The sequence below is a fragment of the Botrytis cinerea genome, chromosome 2 (genome assembly GCF_000143535.2).
Source record: "Botrytis cinerea B05.10 chromosome 2, complete sequence".
In the NCBI taxonomy this organism is placed as follows: Eukaryota; Fungi; Ascomycota; class Leotiomycetes; order Helotiales; family Sclerotiniaceae; genus Botrytis; species Botrytis cinerea.
Genome location: NC_037311.1, coordinates 2942580 through 2964313, shown reverse-complemented (window position 1 = coordinate 2964313; position 21734 = coordinate 2942580). Strand labels below are relative to the sequence as shown.

The window sequence follows — 21734 nt, the reverse complement described above, 5'->3', positions numbered from 1 at the left end:
CCCAATTCAATTCAATCTCATTCTGATTCCCATTCACATTCCAACACAGCCAGTATCCCAATAAAAATAAACCATTCCCACACCTCGATACAACTCACAAAGAACCTCTCGATCTCAATCATCACAATCATCAATGAAATATCGAAAACATATATGTTGATCCAAATGCAAAGCGTGTGATGTGTGGTAAAAAAAAAACAAAAAAAAAACAGAGGATCGTGTATGAAATTGAGCAGGAATTCGAGGAGGGGGAGAAAGAGACCTGCACTTTTTTGTCTCGATTTTTCAATTCTGTGTTTGAAGCATTATTGATTCGTATTAATCATCAAGCAATTGTGAGTATCCATTATAAACCCATCTCAAAAAGATTTTAGTATCTATAAAATGCATAACCCGTAGACGACAAAAATCAAATTATCATCGTGCCTTGAGATTTCTATTCCTTAATCACATCCCCATTCTTCTCCATTTCACCTACCAGAAATCTCCACTCATCGCTACTTACTTTGCTTACACTCAATCGTGCCAGCTTCAACATTTGCATATTATTCAAAGCATTTCCCTTTTCTTCAAACCAGGCTTTGATTTCCTTGAGCGTGATAGGTGTTTTTAGTTTCTGGCGAAATTCGACGTGTACTACACTCCACTTGGGATCATCCGGTGAAGATTTAGGATCGTAGTACGGAGCTTTAGGATCATGCGCTGAGACTATTCTTCTCATTAGTACAGTGATTGGAAGTATATGATTGATGGGAATTCATTACGATCCGGAGAATGTTCTTCAACGATCTCCATGATTCCAACGATTGCAGGAATTTTGCATGACGAATGATAAAAGAAGGCCAAATCTCCCTTCTTCATCGCACGAAGATTATTGCGAGCTAATTGATGTGTAAGTGATGGTATTTTAAAGCAGAATTGCAAGGTGACACACCTGGATATGCTCGTATTCCTTTTCAAACGTTAGTGTTGATGTTGACATGTAATACATGTGTAAGGAATAACATACCATCCCAAGGCTCTGGTTCGGTTTTGGCTGCCAAATCATCAATGGAGAATTTAATATCATGACCTTTTTCGATACGTGATTCAGGTTCAGCTTTCATGAGCCAATATTGACGAGCTGATGAGGATCCAGGCGAGGAAATTCCTGTTGTCGTAGATTTGGTGCCATTTGGTAGAGATGGTTTGGTAGATTTTGTGGATTTGGTAGAGTTCTAAGAATGGACTAGGAATTAAACTCGAAAGCGCAAAGATAGAAAATGAATTTGTTAAAACAACTCATGATCAAGAGTAGGAGATAAAATCACCGCCAGTACTCAGGTATGTAGCATGATTTGTGAAGAGGACGTGCTTGTCCAAAAAGGTCCTCGTGAATCAAAATACGAAGCAGTAAATGCTAGGTCGGCATATAATCCATAGGAGACTAGAGGAAATAATCAACCTACAACAGTTGTTTTTGGTGCAGTGACTTCTCCATTCACATTTGCTCCTTTTTGAGAATCTCTGTTTGCCGTCTCCTTTTTGATCTCCTCCTCGCTATTTGGTGCCGAAGAATACGAATTTGACGAAGTTGTAGCCCTTTCTTTCAAACTCTCAGCATTGTTTACTTTTTGTCGACTTGATCTTCGAGGCTCAATATGAACTTCATCTCCGACATCTTTGGCCTTTCTCTTGACCATCTTGTACTGTATGTACCGTGTGTCGTGTTTTATTAATGGTAAACACAATGGGTATCTGCAACCTTGTATGTTTATGCAATGGAAAAGAGATAGGTGAATTCCCCTAGCACGAAGTAGATAAGCCAATAGATGATTTGATGGGTCCATGGACATAATATCACCAAAGCTTTCTAAGCTCCAACGCCTCCAATGCCTCCATACATTCATTTGGATGGAGCAACAAGGATTAAAACCTTCTCGGCGTTTCCCAAACTTCCTTAAGCGAAAGAAATGACGACCAAGAAGCCTCGTGCCTGCCGAAACTAAAATCAAAAGCTAATCCATTTTTATGTTGTGCCCCAGTTACACCATCTGCACTCCTCCCTTTTAATACCACCTGCGAAAGTGTCTGAAATGTAGGTAAACACTAGGCAAGAAGGTATCTCGCAGGCACTTGTTCAAATCATGAGAAGGGGGATGTTTAGACACACGAGAATGGGAGTCAACCCAATAATATTCACCGCGTAGATTATATCAGAGACATCTTTCCCTCTTCACACGGGGCCACTAGACGATTACTCTCGTTCCTCAGCTGCACATTCATTGATGTGTGATTTAACGGACATTTATCCATCCATCCAAACTGTTCTGGGCTTTTAAAGGCATTGGACCCTGTCTTATGCATGCTTGATAGACCATTGAGGCACTCTTCTTAAATACACACACCCTAGCAACATGAACGCCATTCTGTCAAAAGCATCTATCCTTCCACAAAGCTTTCGTGCTTTCACCCAGCAACAACCTTCAACGAGATATTGAGTCTCCACAATCACCAACGACGGATTCGGATGACCGGCTCCGAGGAAGATATCTAATGAGTATGAAGAAAACACGAGGGAAGTTGCAATTTCACGGCACATTACTTGCAGGATAAATAGTCTCAGATGCAGGAATCATGATACGCAGCAATCACCACAAAATATCATACACGATGGCCTCCCTCCATTTTCCTACGCGTAGCATTTCGTTGGTCTCATCAATTTTCATCGAACCAATATGGTTGTGACGAAGAGTAGCGTACCAAGGAGCTATCAGCCAAGGCAATGATAGCAATGCTCTGTAGACTGGCTGGGTATTTAGATGACATTAAAAAAGAACCTAGATGCATTGATCGACCTGGGTACAGTATAGATTATCCCGTCTAATCTATCTTTTGGATCCCTTTCACTCATTCTCATTAGTGGATGTCAATCGAAGCCACAAACATACCACAAACATATCATAGAGAAACACACAAGAATTGACAGACGAATTCCCCGGGAAGGAACAAGTCCACGAAACGAGGTTCCAAGATGATATTGGCACCTCGCGGAAAGAAAGATCTAAGTGTCATATGCCCAGCTGTCTCCTGGGAAAATTAGCAATCCCATTTCTCACGCACCTCACGCCAAACTCGAGAGGCATAATCTGTAAGGGTATCATTGGTCTGTGTGCATGTGTGTGATATGGTTAGTATCTCCATGATGTGAGGAGAAATGAAATGGGTCTAGAGAAGTGAAAGAAGGAACGAGTATCATACCAGCATATCCTTCAGAGACGGCATTTGCAACCTATCAATCTGATCTTTTCTGGATCGTCAGGTAAGGCAATGGATTATACGCCAAAAGCTTATATCCCGGTGGGAAACGTGATTTCCAAATTGGCCCTGCACCTGTGAACAATTAAATAAAACTCCATTCCCCCTCTTTTTCTTCTGTTCCTGTTTTTTTCTCTCATCCTACGATTCTCTCCCTGGCATCATGATTCTGTCTTCTATTCCATCTGTCTTTTCTGCTCCGTTTCTTTCATGTTCCGAGTCATTCTTGGGAATTGATTCAATTTCTCCGTCTTGTATCCTCCTTCCTCGCACTATCATAAACCTTGTCTGGGAAAACACAAAGCGGCTTCCATTTTCCAACACAGCAAATTGGAGGAAATTGATTCGCAACGTCAAATGACTATGGAATCGTCTCTATATCACGGAGCGCTGCCCTTCGTTTCTGCGCCTCGTTTCTCCCTTTCTCCCTCTGGAAAATGTCAAGTTTTTTTCTCTCTTTATGTCACAGATTTTCTCACGGTGCAAATCCGTCAGGTTAAAGCGACCAGGAATTTCACACCGCATCAGGAACAGGCACGACCGGGAGCCAATCATACTAGTCCAACACACATACTATCGCTCATTTTTACTATACTTACTCACCCAATTTCATTAACCAAGGAATCTTTAGGACACTGGGAAGACATGGACAGCAATGAGGACCGCCCAGGTTTGGATAAAGGATCGTTCGGCACGTTTGGCGTCTGATGTCGAAATGCCCTTCGCACTCGACGGAGATGGCAAAATGATGTTTGGGGATGGAAGGGTTACAAATTGAGCTGAGCCAAGGATCCCAAGACATGATTGGCTCAGCCGTCGTTAGCCTTTTCCTCTTTTTCTCTAAAAAAATAAAAAATGGAGCGACGACCGAGGAAAGGAAAGGAAAGGAAAACGCAACGATTTCATACAGCATCCATCCATCAGCAGAAAACAGGTGAACGCCGCGACATTCATCCGACAATCTCCTTATTACATCGCACATCGTACTCAATACCGCAACGCTCCCCCGGAAGACGTATCATTAGTTCAGATTCTTGTTTTAGAGCATCATTTCAAGCTGCCCGGGCATTTCCATTGCCCCAAGGCCCACCAGTTGATTCAACCAACGTGTTACAGTTACAGCAAGCAAGCAAGCAAGCAAGCATTCTCACATTGATTCTTATTTTTTATTTTTACGACACAGCATTATTTCGCCCGCCATCGGATCCAACCCCCCATTCTCTGTCCGAAGCCATTCTAATTCGACCTTATTTTTGGAGCCGTGTATTCTGACGGGTATGTTCCGATGTTTCCCATTGTCTTTTGATCTTCGCATGTATCTTATCCGCACAAATCCGGAGAAGTTGTACGCGCTGGCTTCTTACCGCTTCGTCGCTGCCTTAGCTATTCTCTGCCTCCCTTGCCGGACTACCACCGCACATTCGCACCTCTCTCTCAAATTCCACCTCCACCTCCACCTCCCACCAACACAAAACGTGACCCTGAAATCCTCACACGCATCACTGGTCACGCTTTTGCTCTCCTCCAATGCCATGTTGCAATCATTTACTTGGTAACACAATACGATACAATACAGTACAATACAATACCTGCTCATCACATCAATCATCAATCATCAATCGGCAATCAGCAATCAGCAGTCACATCAACACACATACATATTCATTCTTGCACTCATATTCTACCCATCCACCCACCCACCCACCCATTCGACCATTCTGGATCTTCCAATTGCCATGGATAATTGACTGACACAACATATTTTGTTCTAGAAAAATAGCCAACTCTTCTTTTTTGTTACAATCCCATTATAACGCCCCAGCTGTTCTCACGATCTCGTCATTGGTTGGTAAGTTGCGAATTTCTCAAATTCTGGAAAGTCTTTTTTCCCCTTTGATCTTCGTTCAATTGACGCTCCGTTCCGTTGTTCTGATTGAGCGAACGAAGCGTGGTTATTTTGGGGCGTTACTTTTTTAGTCACTAATCCTAATCTTACGTTAGCGTACAATTCAGGTGAAGAGAGACTCCGAGACTGTCAAAACAATTTGGGACCTCAACAGCGCGCGTCGATAGGTAAGACCTTGCCTTTCATTCCCTTCATTCCTATCCTTATGTTAGAAAGATGTCACGAGACATGTTGTAGTTATTGATGCGCATGTTGATTGAATATCGTGCGTGCTGTTGATAATAAAGTTGATGAAGCAATTGTTTCCCCCTTTGCTCCATTCGACCCATCAGCGCGTCGCGACTTCATCGCGCTAGATTCTATCTTTTATTTCTGCATCTGCACCTTTATCCAGCTGGATTTCAATGGATTCAAACTTAACTTTGATGATAACTAACACTTGTGCGCATCTGCAGATGGGTTGCCACTACTATCATCCACAGACATGAGCTCCTGGATGAACGACGCTGCCGTCCAAAATCACAATGGCGCAGGCTTCAACCATATGAACGAATCGAATACCGGAGGAAACATGATGGACCCATCGGGTTTTATGCCCACTTCATCATCCTTTGATCCCAATCAGTTCCAGAATCAACAATTACAACAAAGAATGCAAAATGGTGGAATGCGCAATGGGTCGCCAGCCTTCAATAACCCCGTGTATCAAACCAATCCTGTCATTCCATCAAAGAGACCAAGGCCAAGGGAAGATAGTCTAGGTACATCACCCAGACAAGCTTCTGGCATGCTACCTGGATCTCGCTCACAAACTCCACAACAAGCTGTCTATCCCAATTTTTCACCTAATAATGTCCCCCCACAACATGCGCCTCAACAGACACCATATTCGCATCTACAAAATGGATCGAGTAATGCTAGTCCCTCTCCAATCATGGCTAATCAGCTACGTCCTGGCGGTTTACCACAACGAGTTTCTACAGCTTCTCCTCATCCGTTCTCGCCTTCACAATCCGATCATGGTAGTCGAGTCGAAACACCACAAAGTAGTACATTTGCCCAGAACACTCCCTACGCGCCTGCATATGGTCAAAATTTTACTCCCCCACCAGGACGCACTTCGGCACCACCTCAAAGTGCGATGTCAACGCCACAGATGCCACCTACGATGTCACAACCTCAAATGTATAATCAACAGGCCCAGCCACCGAACCACCAATCGCAACAAAAGAACACTTCTTTGGACCAAACCAGGCAAATGTATCAGATGCGACTGCAACAATCGCTTCAACAGCAGCAACAACAACAGCAGCAGCAGCAGCAGCATCAACAGGGCAATCTACATGCTGCGCAACGACAGAACATGTCTCCCAGTGTAAATCCATTGTCTCAAGGGCAGATGATGCAAGCACCAAATGGTCAATTCGCTGGCATGCGACCTCAGCAAGCTCCGTTGGCCCAGAATCAAAACCAGAACAATTTTCTCAAAAGTTTGGCTGCTTTCATGCAGTCAAAGGGTCTTCCTCTAGAAACAAATCCATTTGTAGGTGATAGACATATCAATATTTATGTTCTGTATGTGGCAGTTACCAAATATGGAGGATATAGGAATGTGACGGCCCAAAATGCATGGGGACAAATCGCGCAAGCCATTCAAATACATCCTTTGAGATATCAAAACGTACCTCCACAACTCAAGGCTCTATATGAGAGAAATCTCCTTGCGTTCGAGGAGGCTTTTCAATCCAATATGCAAAGGCAAAGAGCTGCTGCAATGAAGCAGGGTGGTGCCATTGGTGTACCTCAAATGTCACCCACTAAACAAATGCCTCCATCAAACTCTATGCAAGCATCACATTACATGCAACAGCAGATCGCCCAACAGCAACATCTCCAACAGCAACAAACTACCCCCATGAAGCAAATGACACCTTTACATCATCCTCAACAACCTGTCATGAATGGTTTCTCAACTCCACAAGCCCCGCCAGTACATCCTTTAGGATCTCAAAGTCATGCTAGGAATAGTCTCTCGAGGAGTGTTGAGGCCACCCCACCGCAGAACACCGGTATTTATCCAGTACCGTCTCCAGCCTCGATACCCAAGTCTGGTAGTATATCATTGGCATCACCTCATCCTAACATGGTGCCGGCATTAGATGAGCAAAACCAAGATTTGCTAATGAACGTAGTCCTTCCTGAGAAGCTGAAGGTCTTTTCGCGAATTCCTGATGAAAATGGAGGCGCCCTCGATCTGGAGGTTCTACGTGGCGAGGGGACTTCCTTGTTAAAATTAAAGCCAGACTTTCCACCATTGACTGAAATTGGTACCATCGACGTCCATGCTTTAACCATGAGCCTTCAATCCGGACTACATGCCGAAGTCCGTTTGGCTTTGGATACTCTGGCCTTGGTGTCCTCGGAACAACGGCTACCAATAGAGTTGATGAAATGCGATGATTTGGTCGAGACGCTGGTTGATTGCGCCGAGGATCAGATTGAATTGTTAGCCGAAAACGCGGCAGAGGTATCGGATATGATGCTCATAAATTCATACGAAGATGTCGTCCGCGCCTGCCAAGCTGAGAAGCATGCCGTCCAAGATATTCCACCTTTTGGATCGGAGGAATACCAAGTCGACCGAGCAGTCGAGAAGCTGATTTGCATAACCAGTATTTTGCGCAATCTTTCATTTCATGAACCAAATCTTTTGTTCCTAGCAGAAGAGTTTGTTATTAAATTCTTCTGCGTGGTAATACGGTATCTGGGAACTCGAAATATGCTGCTTAGGACCAACCAGAACACGCTAGAGTTCATGAAAGACGGTGTTATCTTACTGTCAAACATTGCACACGAGATCAAATTACCTGGTCGCGAACAAGCATTGTGTTTATTGCATTTCCTATTAGCATTCGCGCCCTGCCCGCCTCCAAACGTAATGGGATCCGATAAAATCACATTTTCGCAGTACGACCCAACTATCCATTATTATATCTATCCTGCTGTCGATAGTCTTGCCAAGCTTCTTGCGCGGGATGAACCAAACCGAACCCATTACAAAACGATCTTTGCCTCTGACGTGTCTTCGTCTCCACCTTTTGACCTTCTGACAAGAACATTTGCTCTGTCTATCTCGGTGATACCTGATCAGCAAAAAGATCCCAAACGGGGAACCTTTCTACCTCTGGTTGAAGCACGAAAGCCAATGCTGATGCAAGGCATACTTGCTGCAGAACTTCTGGCAAACCTTGCACCGGGATACGACAGTGGCATTGCAAAAGCTTGGTTAACTTCAGAGGATGGGTTTGCAAAGAATCTTTCACACCTTGTATTAACATTATGTCACGAAGCTCCACAAGGACCATCGCATGGCAGAGTTTCTGCCGTACCTAAAACGGCAGAGGAAGAGGCAATGTTACAAATAGTTCTTGGTGGAATTGGAATATTACGCCGACTGGCTGAAAAGTCACGAGACCCCGAAGACCCGACTTCTACGATACCCATACCTGGAATGCCAACGACGGAACGAATAATAAAACTACATGAACGCAAACAGCCTAGGCTGAAAGAGGCATTGCGACAATTGTGCACTTTTACAAGTCTTGGCTAATGAACGGTTGGGTTTTCATCAATGTATTAAGGTTCATAGACGCATGAATTAATAGCGTATGGAGTCGGCGTTTGTAATTTGATATATCTGCCTGCTAAGCGTGGCACTTGCTTGACGTCTGTGATTCTAGTGGTATGGTTGGTATTGGTTTGTGTACAAGGGGTGATGGGTTCTCTTGAAAAGTAAGAGTGTATTGTACATATAGGCATTGAGTGTGTAGAATGATAATCGAAGCAAAATATTGCTTTTGAAACCACTAAACCCGCACAAATTTCTTCTCGTCCATAAATGTGTTGCAAGTATCCCATTAAAAATGTCGCTCCTTGAGGAACTGCTTTACCTCCAGTTTGCACTCCCCCTGTGATATGGTCAGTAAACTTATGGATCGACCCCCCATAAAGACTGCACAACATACCTTGATTATGATGTGCTTCGCCAATTGATTGACCCGGATCTCCTTGTTGAAGAATGCCGCTTCTAATTGCTCCTTCAACTTCATGATGTCTCCTTCAATCTTCCTAATTTTCGTCTGCTTCAAGTTACCACCTGCTTTGGAAAGTGAATATACTGGCAATTGTTTGGATGGCGTTCGAGATACATAGTATGGTTGGTTCGGGGCTGTCGCAGGTGTAGTTTGTGAGAGGGTAGGCGTTGAGATTGAAATTGCTTCCTTTGTTGAGCTTGAGGAAGCGGGGTTCGTAGATAGCCTAGCAACACCAAGGAAATATCGTAACGTGGTTGGTCTAGGCAAAGCCATAGGTCTGAGGAATTGTAGTGACATCGTAAAGGATATGAGGTTGTGGAAAACTCGATTTTTGATCAATTATCTTCCCCAAACTTCATTCGTACGTCGCGAACTTCTCAAAGACAAAAAAGACGCTAATAATTTAAGCTACCCTCCACTAGCGCGAAATTTTGTAGGCGGGCGCACACAATCATCAAATTCCGACATCTTTGTCCTGCGAAAGCGTGAACCCCACCACTATTTCCAACTCACGACAGCACAATAGGATCGCAATCATGGCGGACAATACTCCCACGACTGCGAATGACCTTCTTAATGATGCTACTCAAGCAGCTGCCAAGAGCCCCGAGGAAATCGCCAAAGAGAACGATCTCCTTCCCAAACTCATCACCCACCTCGACAGACATTTAATCTTCCCTTTGCTACAGTTTGTCGGTGACCAAGATGACGAGCCATCGCCAGAAATCACAAAGGCAAAATTTGAATTGTTGAAGAAGACCAACATGACAGATTATGTTGCCAGTCTGCACTGCGAAATCGAGGGTGTGGATGAAGCACCAAAGGAATACGCGAACAAGAGACAAGAAATTCTTCAAAGATTAGAAATTTTCGGCCAAGAGAGCGAGAAGATTACAGATTTGTTAGGCCGAGAGGATGTTGTTACTGGATTGAGAAGCGACAAGGTTGCTAACTTGGAGTTCTTGAAGAAGGAGCATGATGTACGTATAGGAATTTTATGTCACTGAAAATTCAACCTAACAAGGAAACAGGTCACAATTGAGATGGTTAACGTCTTATACGACTTCGGTAACTTTCAATACAGCTGTGGAAACTACGGAGCGGCTGCCGAACTCCTTTACCAATTCAGAGTCCTCTCTACCGACGATGACAAAGTCACTGCAGCAACATGGGGTAAATTGGCTTGTGAGATCTTGACTGGAAACTGGGAATCCGCTATGGAGGAAGTCCAAAAAGTGAAGGAATCGATCGAGACTAAGCTCTTCAACAAACCTCTCGCACAACTTCATCACCGCACCTGGCTCATCCACTGGGCTTTGTTCCCATTCTTCAACCACGAACCCGCTCGTGATGTTATCTGCGATCTCTTCTTCTCCCCAGCATTCATCAACACCATTCAAACCGCCTGCCCATGGATTCTTAGATATTTGACTGCTGCAGTCATTACCAACCGTAACCGTACACGCAACACTGGTCAATATCAGAAACAACTCAAGGATATTATCCGTATTGTCAAACAAGAGAACTACGAATACTCAGACCCCGTTACCGATTTCATCAAGGCTTTATACCTCGACTTCGACTTCGAGGAAGCACAAAAGAAACTTTCCGAGGCTGAGGAGGTTCTCCGTTCCGATTTCTTCCTCGTCGCAGCCTCTGAAAACTTTGTTGAGGCCGCAAGACATTTGATCAGTGAGAGCTACTGCAAGATTCATCAAAGAATTGATATCAAGGATTTGAGTGCAAGATTGGGTTTGAACCAAGATGATGGTGAAAAATGGATTGTCAATCTCATCAGAGATACCAGAGTTGACGCCAAGATTGATTACAAGGAAGGAACAGTTGTCATGAACCACCCACCAAGCAGTGTATACCAACAAGTAATTGAGAGGACGAAGGGAGGATTCTTCAGAACACAAGTTCTGAGCGCAGCTGTTGCAAAGTAAGGCGAATCTACTCTTTAGGGGGGTGGAGAGAGGTTGGGAGCGTGGAAGCTGTTATCTAGGTCTCTCGTAATGGGTAGATGGGATCACGCATACTGAACGATATGTATATGGTCGGTCTGTTACGATCTGGTCTGGTCTGCATGGCTTTAAGCTGGCTGGCGTTTGGATTGGGGAAAATAAATAGCAAAAATGGAATGAGAACGAAATGATATAGTAGATTTCAGTCTTAGCTGTGCCCTATTGACAACTAAAATGTGTGGGGATAGAGAACGCAAGACATGGTGGAAATTAAAGCATGTGGGGGGCTGAACAGATGTATTGAAAGCAAATGATTACATGAATTCGTTGCTTGCACGAATATATCAAATTTCTGTATCTATGTTTTGCTTGATGAGCTGTTTACTGAAGCGAGCCGCCTTCTTTCTATTTTCCGTCCCTCCTTCGCACATTGTATTTGCATACTCATACTCTCCTACTTCTGAAACTGGGTAGGTCAATCGCGTACAACCTTAAGTTATCGAGGTAGTTCTCATACTTTTGTTTCATTCCAGGGATTATTAGGCGTGCACCAGTTTTTCTGTTTGGACAGTCTGCTTTTGGATCTAAGAGGACGGGTTTGTGGGGATATTAAGTAGGTAGTATCCTTCTCTCTTGATTACAAAGGTGGCAGTTTGTGTGGTTGCTGCTACTGGCAAAATACACCATGCATGCTAGATTCTAGTCGATGGACCGGAATAGAATAAAGCAGTGCAGAGGGGACTCGATTCTTTCAGTTATTTTAGGGTTTCTTGTTCTGCTGAACAAAGACACCTGTCTTTTCCCCTCATCTCAATCTTATTGTTAAGCTTTCTCTGTCTCCTAACAAAGGCGGATTGAGCACAATGAACTTACAGAACAATGCCTTTCTCTCTTTAAAATGCTTCTTGTGCCGCGACATGTTTTCTTCCTTTCCATTTTCTGAAAACCTTGTAAGTTATCCATTTCATCTTCTACTTGTCTTTACGTTTTATATTTACAGCCCAGCACATATTATCTACATTATACAATTCTCTTGAAACACACCAACATCAACATCAGCATCCATCAAACCCACCAATCTGAACCTCATAAAGCGAATCAATCATCATCCATCCAACCATGCCCAAACAAACTCGCACCCCAGGACAACCCCTCCAGGAACGTCCCCACCTCGACTCCCACGTCCAGCAAACCCTCAACCGCGCCCTCTTCCGCGAACCCACGCTCGCTCGTCGCCAAAAAGGTGCACAGGTGCAGCGCAGAGGAACACACGTACACAGAGCCGTCCAGAGACCCCATGTAAGTATCTTCACCGAATCCGATTCTGACATCTTTCCTTTAGTGCATACTCCTTCCTTTGCCGTTTCGCCCGAAGATACATTTGCTGTTTGCGCGAGCGGAGTTGTTTCGCCCGTTTCGCCTTTGACTCCGGAGACTCGGTCTCGAGAGCAAGAACAAGCAAACTACACTCTCGAAATCGAACCTGCGACCCCGGCCTCGGAACTCGAACCCCGTGGCGTCGCGACGTATAGTCATTGGTATTTTGATCATCAGGCGGCGAATCACTATAGTGAGAAACATGTGAGTATGAGTGACAGGTCGGCGTTTACGATGATGAGTGGAGGGTTGGAGAGGAGAAGGAAGGGAGTGAGGGTGAGGGTGAGTGTTAAGAGGGTGAAGACGTGGATTCGAGAGAAGGCGGGGAAGAAGGAGAAGGAGAGGATGGAGAGGAGACGGGAGAGGAAGGGGGAGTTGGTGGTTAGAGAGAGGGTTTTGGGGTGTGAGGAGAAGGAGGGAGGTGAGAAGGGGAAGGGGGTTAGAGGGAGGTTGGGGGCGGCGATCAAGAGGGGCACGGATAGGTTGAAGAGATTGGTGCCTGGGGGGAGGAAGGAGAAGAAGGAGAATGATGAGTGGAGGGTGTTGGATAGGATTACGGGATTTCAGACTATTGAGTAAGTTGGGTGAGTACTCTAGGTAAGTGTTTGATCTCTCTTTTCTTCTTTGTTTATTTCTTTTCTGCGCATTTCACGGGGTTTATTTTTGGGCTTCGAAGGTAAGTTACGTATAGACCATACGCACGAATAAAAAATTGTTTTTACCACATATAAATACTTCTGACTTGTTGGTGTGCTGTGATGAGTGAGAGGTTACTTTGATTTTGTCAGGCGTGAGTAAGTGTTCATAGAACCATTTACTACCTGTCCCTTGATCAGGAAATGAAGTTCGGGTCCCGGGGCAGACGATGGAATGTGCACGCGTGTAAGCTTGAGGGTGTGACAGTTTACGATCAGTCTAGTAACAAACCTCTAGATAAACAATTGTATGTTGCAAAATAATAATTATTATGAATAGAGCACTAGTACCGGGAGACTAACCCAAATACAAGACACAGATGGCCTGATCAGGAACATCTCACGTATTGATGACCACACAACAAACAGGCCTTTAACTCTCTCGAGAACAGTCCTCTTCCTCCATCATCAAACATGTAGTTAAGTTATTCATCATTAAGCCATACTGAACTAAAAGCCAAAATGGAAATCCAACGTCACGAATCTGCTATTCGTCGCCCTCCCCAACATCGACTGTGACATTTCTCCGAAATTGCAAAAAGAAACAAAAAATGGCAAAAAAAAACATACAACAGTGGGGATTCGCTGGTGGTCACCCACCCAACTACTAATCCACCGATCTGAAGCTTGTGTATGGCAGAGCGGACGGGATGCCCAATTCTCTTCAGTCTATGGTCGTATGTGACAGATTGTCGTTAAATTAAGTTTATATTCGGAATATGTTTATCTTGGTCACATAAGCGAGGGGTTGCACAAACGAGATCCGATCTGGTCTGGCCTGATCTTACCCTCGCCTCAGTCTGGGTATGGAATTCGCAGTGTCTGATTTTGTCTTGGGCTTGATTGTAAGCTATGTCGAAGATATCAGCACCCAGATTTAACTTAATTCCATTCAAACAGAAGGAGAAATATATAGAACTACTTGTTGCATCGTGTAAAGAAATAGTGAATAGAGAATGACGAGGATAAGCAAAATCTTCGGTACGCTGGTCAACTCTGGCTCCGATCGCAAAGGATATAAATTCCTCATCAATCTCCGATGACTCTCATCCATATCATGAAACCAATTTGCGAACTCAAAAAGTCTACCGTCCAAACAAGCTTCGTGAAGCGCTAGCGGATTGGCCACTTTCAGAAGTCTCTTGTAAATCTCCAACAAAATGCATATCTCTTCAAAAGTTTGGCAATTTATGAACCCATAATCCACTTCTAGTGTTGGACTTGGTAGAAACTCAGCAGGATTGTCAATGGCTACGAACTGTTTCAATGACCAGATTGAAGGTTGTGGGCCGGAGGGGGGTACTGACAGAAACTGTTCCAGGAACCTAAATCTCGATCGCGTTTCTTTCAGACCTTTGGAGTCCATGAGTTTGATTAATGTACCAGACTCGTATGCATGCCAAAATTCCGTAAAGGTAGCTGTTAGCGGCGCGGTACCATAAACCATGTGTTGACTATTGCCTCGAAGGTCATCAAAAAGTTTGTTCCCGAGTAGTAATCGATTGTAGAGCCCCCCAAGCGCGCCTTCCTCTTGCTCGTCATCGCAGGTGCAAAAACCAAAGTTGTACCAGTTCTTTTGGATTGGATTTGGACATGCCATATGAAGAGCCATCGCTAGAAGTTCATAGCATAGCATTTTGGCCTCGGGTTCTAATTGAATTGGCTGTTTATGCTGGTCTTCTTTATCCAAATAAATTTGGGCCTGGTCGTAAAATGTGGCTAGCATATTCTGGGTTGACTCTTGTTGAGTTAGTGGTCTCTCCAATATATGTAGATTGCCCAGAAACCACGGGAAATGCCCCCCTCGATAGGCTTCATCAATTTGATAAAAGTATTTTTTAATGTTAGCGATAAGGGTACCCTCAACTTGCCATTTGTGAATGTCTTCAACTGGGACACCGCCGAGCCATAACCCCTTGTAAAGCCCTAGAAGCTTACAATGGTCTGCAAATGATGTTAGACAATTGAAGCCGAAATCTTCAAGAACATCTCCCTCGTTAGGGATAGTATCCTCCACAATGTTCCTGAAAAGATAATCAGCCGAGGTGAGCGGTCGCTTGGCACACGTGAATAAATGTGACCCGTTTGTCTCTGTTTCGCATGATTCACTGCAAAAGAAATCTTTATTACAGATACTGCACTGTCGCGATGTCACTCTATAGCAGGTATAACATTCACCGAGTTGATTTGACTCAGCAAATGCGCCGCCTGGCGGATTTCCCCGGGTGGGCTCTAGGAAAGCGGCATCACTCTTCCCTACCGATAATCTGTCCAGGTCTCAGCTCTTGTATAACAGTTCCAACAGCTGGAAGAGTATGTTTTGATCCCTCTTACCTATTGAACAGCCCAGAGACTCTTTCTTGCTCCATTTTCTTTTTTCTCTGCTCTACTACCAGGTGCTTACCTGACTTTTCAGCCTTGTGGTCACTGAATATGCTGCTCCCGCCAACAGCAGATGTTTTTTCTAGTCGTATTGCTTTATCGAAGCCCGACTTCAATTCTTTCTCAATTTCCTTTTGCACTTGTACCACTGATCTGACTACTCTATTCACCTGGCTAGAAGCCAGTCCTGTTGCTTCAGGTACCGTCCAGGGTTTGAATAGTCGTCCATGGCAACCTCTTGTGCCAATCCTGCCATGTGCCTTGAGGAACTGTGAGCACATGAAACAACTGTATTTGCTGCAACCAAAATAGTCGAATGACTGATCCAACAACTGCTCATTCCTACTCAAGAACAGAATCATTTGAATCTCAGCATGTATGTTGAGAGCCTGTTTTTGCAATTTCCCGTACTCCCGCTCAGCCTTGGCAACAGTCCAGCTTGGTCCGATCACAGTTTCGACTGTCAAGGTGTCGGTCGCGAGATCAAGGAGATTCAAGGTCTCTCTTAGCTTGAGTGCATCCCTGAGCGCCTTTTGCGGTATCCTATCACCGGTCACTGGGATTATGGTAACATTGTTGAAACTTGGGAGCTTAAGAGAAACCTCTTTGAACTTCTCAAGTGTGACACGAAGCCTACTGAGAAAGTAGATATCAATCCATAGTTTCCTGGTTTGCTTTGTAGACTTCGGAGATGTTTGGAGAAGTTCCTCGACGACTTTACTTTTTCGTAATTCATATGCTTTTGTGGTAAGCATGCCATGTCTGTCAATCAATGTCTGACCCGCCTTCAGCCTAGCAAAAGCCAAATTTTGAAGAGCCGAGAGCTCGTTACGTGCTGTAGCGAATTTGTCGTTGTTGCCATCACTGAATACTGTGTTGCAGCCTTTAAGGCTCAATCTTAGGTTCGGAATATATGTGTTTTCGAGACGGTCTTCATAATACGCCAACAATTCATTCCAAAGCACCTCCTCATCTGTTCGATTCGTCCAGTCTTCACAAAAAGTTAGATTTGGCTCAAGTTTTTATTAGTGAACAGATACCTTTTCTGTGGAACAAACCACTTAAATGCTTGCTCAAATTGGCAAAGAAAATGTTGTCCACAATCTGAAAGCCTCCATTTCGTGTGATCCAAAGCGTCACATTCTCCTCGCCCTCCATCATACTGGAACATGCAACGTATTTGCCGCCTTTTCTATTAGCAGCCAGTTCCGCCAGACAATCCAGGAACTTTGTTTTCAGTTGATGATAACCTGAATCTGAAATCTGATTAGGGTAGCTTGTGTCTATACTAATCGCATCGCTGTCGGTAGTAGACTCGTTTTCGTCAGACAGCTCTGTGCCCAGGGAGATTGGCTCAACTTGTCCACCATTTCGAAGTGCAAGAAGATTTGCGTAGGCAGTGAATTCAAGTTTATTAAGCCCTTGTAGATTCCAGTTAAAGTCTTGAGCCATGGTGCTAGAGTCGCCGATGATATTTGTGAGCCGTTTAATAAAGGCGTGGAAGAAGTTGTCATGTCATGGATGCAGAGGTAACCATGATCGTGTCACGGAGTTTACGCCACAATATGTGGCTTTGGACATCTAAACTCATAATTGCAAGATCTAACAGTGAGTTTCTAAAACTTGAACTCGAATGCATATCACCATCGACAGGATAGAAGTAGGAATTAACCTAGTCCATCCTCGACATATACACGTGAGTAGTGGGTTTGCGCTTACTGGAGAATGTATGTGGCTTTATGTTATCGGGAAAGGAAGCTGAGAATTGAGAAGCCTTGAATATTTCACTCGAGAACATATCGCGCAATCTATCAGAAAGAAGTTATTGATGAATTGGTAAGTTTATGTATGGAATAAAATACCTACATATATCTGCCTCTGGGGGGGCATCTTGTTTGTTATTTCGCTGGAGTTTATTGATCTAGTGTGTCTGACATGAAAACTTTTAAACTTTTAAGAGTTGTTATATCAACAAACTCAGGAATACTACAATATCAAAAAGCAAGAGGATATCGCTGTTCTGGCTGTGTTCCGGACTGTCGAATACATTGACCTGGCTTGGGCTAACCACTTCCTCTTTATGAAATAATGAATTAACACAAGTTGGAGTACGTATCACGAAGTAACAAACGGGCAAGCAATGGATTCAAAAACGTATACTGTACAAGTATATAAACTAAACTTAAACATTAAACCACAACTAGTATTTATATACGCGAATATTAATATATCGCATCAATCCGCATCCTCATCCAAACTATTCATACAACGCTTGTTGCCACCATGCACATCTGTTGTTTGCAGTGGTATCAGTTTGCACACTTCCCAAGCCAGTAGTTCCAAGAACGAGCGTCGTGGCATTGCTTTGGTATTCTGGGAAGAATGGCACTCCAACCCCATTGGGATTACCTGTCATGGCGAAGTTCATGATGTATCTTTGTAAATCAGCTGCTATGGTAGCATTTACTGGCAGTCCATCATCTGAGGTAGTAGTATCGCCATTGAAGAACGTGTATGCAATATCCTCGCCGTGAAGTCCGGGTGGAACGGTAAAGTAGTAGGAGTAGGTTTCGTTAAGGAAAGCGGTGTTCAGGTAGCGAGTATTGCACGTGAAAGCAATCTCGGCTGTGATCAGAGATGTTCGTTCAACAATACTTGTGTATGGATAAGAACCATTGTAGACTGGTGGGTAAAGGGTTCCAGTCACGTAGGCAAGTGTGGAATTGGATATGGTGGGCAGAGTTGTTTTAACATTATTAGCGATATCGGCTTCTGTAGAGAACAAGGGAGATGCGAAGAATGCACCTTCATCAGAATTGTGTGCTGTCATGATCTTGACGTTCGTGTCGAATTTGCCCTCGAGAAGTAATTTAGCCGGTAACTCGGGTACAAAGGTACCATCAACCGCCGGTCCGAAAGTAAAAGTACCATAAGGAGCTGATCGCGCAATAACAATAGTATTAAGTCCGGCCAGCGTGGCGAAGTCAAGATTTCTCAAATCTGATACGGAGGTGATGTTGGGGCCAATAAGTTCTTGTGCTTGAGTGATGACGCTTTGGAAAGTCGCCTCTTGTTGGACATCTGAGTAAACAGGAGGATAGCCAGGACTTTGAAGAATGGCCTGAGAGAAAGGTGCATTGCCATTGCTACCGCCATATGCTGTAATCTGATGCATGATTGACCCAGCTCCGGCAGATTCGCCGATAACTGTTACTCGATCCGCATCTCCACCAAAGAGGTAAATATACTTTTGTATCCATTCTAAAGCCAATCTCTGATCGAGAAGAGCAGCATTTGCCGTTCCACTTTCCTCAAATGTGGGGCCAGAAAGCCATCCCTATATCTGGTCAATTGCTTTCCTCGAACTCCATGAGAATGAACTTACAAAAAGACCAAGTCTGTAGTTTAGAGCAACATAAATCACACCTTCGTCTCCATTCTCTTGACTCCTGGAAATCAACGTGGCCGGGTTTCCTGTACTAAATTTCGATCCGGCGACATAACCACCTCCATATATCCAAACAACAACGGGGGCGCTACTTTCACCACAAGAATCGTATATAGACTTTGGGACAATGACATCGAGGAACAAGCAGTCCTCTGAAGTCAATGGTGCTGGTGCGGATAGTCCCGAGATGGTGAGATTCTTCTCGACTGCTTCTACTTCTGCCTCGACAAATTCCAGGGTAGCTGCACTAGCACCTTGAAAATAGTACGAAGCAAGTTCTTCCCAATAAGGTGTTCCCTGTGCACAGATAGCACCCTGCTGGCCATCGTTGATGGTTCGGTTAACTTCAGTCGGTTCGACCGGAGCGGCAAATCGAAGATTTCCTATAGGCGGGGCTGCATATCGAATATTTGAGAAGTTGTAGTACTGTCCTGTCTCCTGTAAATGTATTTAGCATGCACTCCAGAACGTGATTGATTTGAGATTGCATACATTTATCGTAGCCCGGTGAAGTGCGTAGTCAAGATCAACGACGGGTAGGGTATCATTAGTGGGCAGAGCGTAGACAGCTTGAACTGCACAAGCAGCAATCACAACGGCCTTGATTGCAATCATGTTAAATTTTCAGAAAGGAAGCAATTTGCAATGGAATAAACGGCACAAAAGTAAATATTGAAGAAAGGAAGTCATCTCGTATATAACGAATTTGAGTGAGCGTGCAACGGTACATCTTCTTCGTTACCTCGGTGGTTCGTCAACCAACACTTGTTTTGGCGCCGAAAAATATATTAATTACATTGTTGCAAGTCTGCAAAGGCTTGCCATTAACTCGATATTCGGAAATGAGCATTCGATCGGTGAACTCACTAGCAACGGGCGGGGGAAACTGGGTACTGGGATAAAGGCGGAATGAAGATCTTAGGGGCTGCCACCCAAGGAAAGGAGAAGGGAATGTCTGGTATCTAGCCACTCATAGCTAAGAGCTCATCGGGGAACAATCCCTTTGGAGATGTGCTTTGAAATGCATTTCCAGGGGTAGGGACAGTTTAGTATGGGGAGAAGGAACATTCTATCGAAGATCTCACTCGTATAGAGCTGAGAGTGACATGCCTACGCGTTCATACTACACGCGCGATCTGCATTGAGAGAGGGTTGCGAAGTCTAAGGGTCGCTAAGGCAGTTCCGGTCCGTATACAGACAAGTACTGAATAAAGTTTGTACAATTTTGACAGTTGGCCCATTTCATTTCGGGTTTACGCGTAAATAAACATGTTAATGGTTTCCCAATATAGACCGCCAGCAATTTCGGCGAAAACATCAAGCAAGGATGTGAAGGTCACATCAAAAGCTTGTTATTGCTCGTCTCAGGGTCTAGGATCGTAGGTATCTTATCGTCTCGACATGATTGTATCATTGGACGACGGATGCGGTTCACGAGATCGCGAACGTTGCTGTTTGGCAGCTCAGCCTTACGCTCGAGCCACAACCTCATCTCCATCTCCTGATTCCACCAGGAACAGTTGTTTTACCAAGAAGCATCATACACTTATTGATGCAAAATATTGAACCCGCGCATAATGTCTACAATTGCCCAACCTCGAGAAAGCTCCGTTAATGGGCGCCGTGTGCCTTTACTTACTACACCTACTTCCTCAACACGACCGAGTCTAGACCATTCCCGTTCATCTGAACCATCTCCGAATCGAGGATCTTCAGTCGCGATACCTCGACGCAACCGTGCCGCTCTGCGAGAATATTACAACCTCAAAAAAGGACAAGACGCTCCGACTGACGATGCGGCATCCGAAGTTTCCTCAATACACTTTGATAGCGAGGTGCAAGAAAGCGAAATGGACAAGGACGGATTTGATGGGGAGAAATACGTGAAGGAGGTTTTGGAAAAGCAAACACTGGGAGAGCTATTGCGAACCTACAATGGAGTTTTGACCGACATCAGGGCTCTAGATGCGGAGAAAAAGGCACTGGTTTATGATAATTACAGCAAGTTGATTACGGCAACAGAGACGATCAGGAAGATGAGGACAAACATGGACCCATTAAATCCAATGGCTAGTACGCTCGACCCGGCTATCGCGAGCATTTATGAAAGGGCTGAGAAGATCAAGGTTGAGTTGAAGGAAGGTATTCCGGAATCACAAAGGAGACTCATGGAGATGGGGGTAGAGGAAAGGGCGATATTCCAGAAGAAACAAAACATGAAGAGGCTTGTACTACAAGTATTGGAGACACCTGAGAAGCTGAGATCTTTGGTAGCAGGGGGCAATGAAGAGGAGGCCAGATTGGAATGGGAAAAAAGCCTAGCGTTGTTGAGAAGATGGAAAGAGAGGGGTGTAGGGGGAAGCGATGTGCAGACCTGTATAGAAGACGGAGAGGCAGCCTTGAGGGGCGAGCCTCCAAATGAGAAGAGCTGGGTTAACATAAGAGCGAAGAGATCATCATGACAGCAATTGTATCATCACAGCACAGCACACAGTACGACAGCATAGCGGCAACATTATGAGAGCATGACGATCGATAGTGACAGCGATAGCACCAGCATACGAACTATTA

General features: G+C 44.3%; 8 protein-coding genes across 8 annotated transcripts; 4 read left to right on the top strand and 4 right to left on the bottom strand.

Annotated features, from left to right (window-relative positions):
• Positions 1-292: 292 nt before the first annotated feature.
• Positions 293-1916, bottom strand: BCIN_02g08290 (hypothetical protein). Its single transcript, XM_024691572.1, has 5 exons — positions 1449-1916; positions 1010-1217; positions 935-952; positions 765-881; positions 293-708 (listed from the first exon to the last, which is right to left on the bottom strand). Exons 1-5 carry the CDS (start codon positions 1680-1682, stop codon positions 437-439), a joined length of 849 nt encoding a protein of 282 aa, XP_024547343.1. The 5' UTR covers positions 1683-1916; the 3' UTR covers positions 293-436.
• A 1526-nt stretch (positions 1917-3442) lies between these two features.
• Bcswi1 lies at positions 3443-8872 on the top strand. Its single transcript, XM_024691571.1, has 4 exons — positions 3443-4572; positions 5070-5146; positions 5299-5370; positions 5659-8872. Exon 4 carries the CDS (start codon positions 5688-5690, stop codon positions 8811-8813), a length of 3126 nt encoding a protein of 1041 aa, XP_024547342.1. The 5' UTR covers positions 3443-4572; positions 5070-5146; positions 5299-5370; positions 5659-5687; the 3' UTR covers positions 8814-8872.
• Positions 8873-8885: 13 nt separating this feature from the next.
• On the bottom strand, positions 8886-9676 carry BCIN_02g08270 (hypothetical protein). Its single transcript, XM_001547574.2, has 2 exons — positions 9229-9676; positions 8886-9171 (listed from the first exon to the last, which is right to left on the bottom strand). The coding sequence occupies exons 1-2, from the start codon at positions 9592-9594 to the stop codon at positions 9121-9123; spliced, it is 417 nt and encodes a 138-aa protein (XP_001547624.2). The 5' UTR covers positions 9595-9676; the 3' UTR covers positions 8886-9120.
• Positions 9677-9760: 84 nt separating this feature from the next.
• On the top strand, positions 9761-11645 carry BCIN_02g08260 (hypothetical protein). The gene is made up of 2 exons (XM_001547575.2): positions 9761-10277; positions 10329-11645. Exons 1-2 carry the CDS (start codon positions 9834-9836, stop codon positions 11241-11243), a joined length of 1359 nt encoding a protein of 452 aa, XP_001547625.1. The 5' UTR covers positions 9761-9833; the 3' UTR covers positions 11244-11645.
• A 566-nt stretch (positions 11646-12211) lies between these two features.
• BCIN_02g08250 (hypothetical protein) lies at positions 12212-13362 on the top strand. The gene has a single exon (XM_001547577.2). It carries the CDS (start codon positions 12381-12383, stop codon positions 13215-13217), a length of 837 nt encoding a protein of 278 aa, XP_001547627.2. The 5' UTR covers positions 12212-12380; the 3' UTR covers positions 13218-13362.
• Positions 13363-13587: 225 nt separating this feature from the next.
• BCIN_02g08240 (hypothetical protein) lies at positions 13588-17199 on the bottom strand. The gene is made up of 3 exons (XM_024691570.1): positions 16756-17199; positions 15668-16706; positions 13588-15600 (listed from the first exon to the last, which is right to left on the bottom strand). Exons 1-3 carry the CDS (start codon positions 17165-17167, stop codon positions 14226-14228), a joined length of 2826 nt encoding a protein of 941 aa, XP_024547341.1. The 5' UTR covers positions 17168-17199; the 3' UTR covers positions 13588-14225.
• A 639-nt stretch (positions 17200-17838) lies between these two features.
• BCIN_02g08230 (hypothetical protein) lies at positions 17839-19959 on the bottom strand. Its single transcript, XM_001547579.2, has 3 exons — positions 19656-19959; positions 19101-19601; positions 17839-19052 (listed from the first exon to the last, which is right to left on the bottom strand). The coding sequence occupies exons 1-3, from the start codon at positions 19776-19778 to the stop codon at positions 17973-17975; spliced, it is 1704 nt and encodes a 567-aa protein (XP_001547629.1). The 5' UTR covers positions 19779-19959; the 3' UTR covers positions 17839-17972.
• A 525-nt stretch (positions 19960-20484) lies between these two features.
• Positions 20485-21734, top strand: BCIN_02g08220 (hypothetical protein). The gene has a single exon (XM_024691569.1). It carries the CDS (start codon positions 20741-20743, stop codon positions 21623-21625), a length of 885 nt encoding a protein of 294 aa, XP_024547340.1. The 5' UTR covers positions 20485-20740; the 3' UTR covers positions 21626-21734.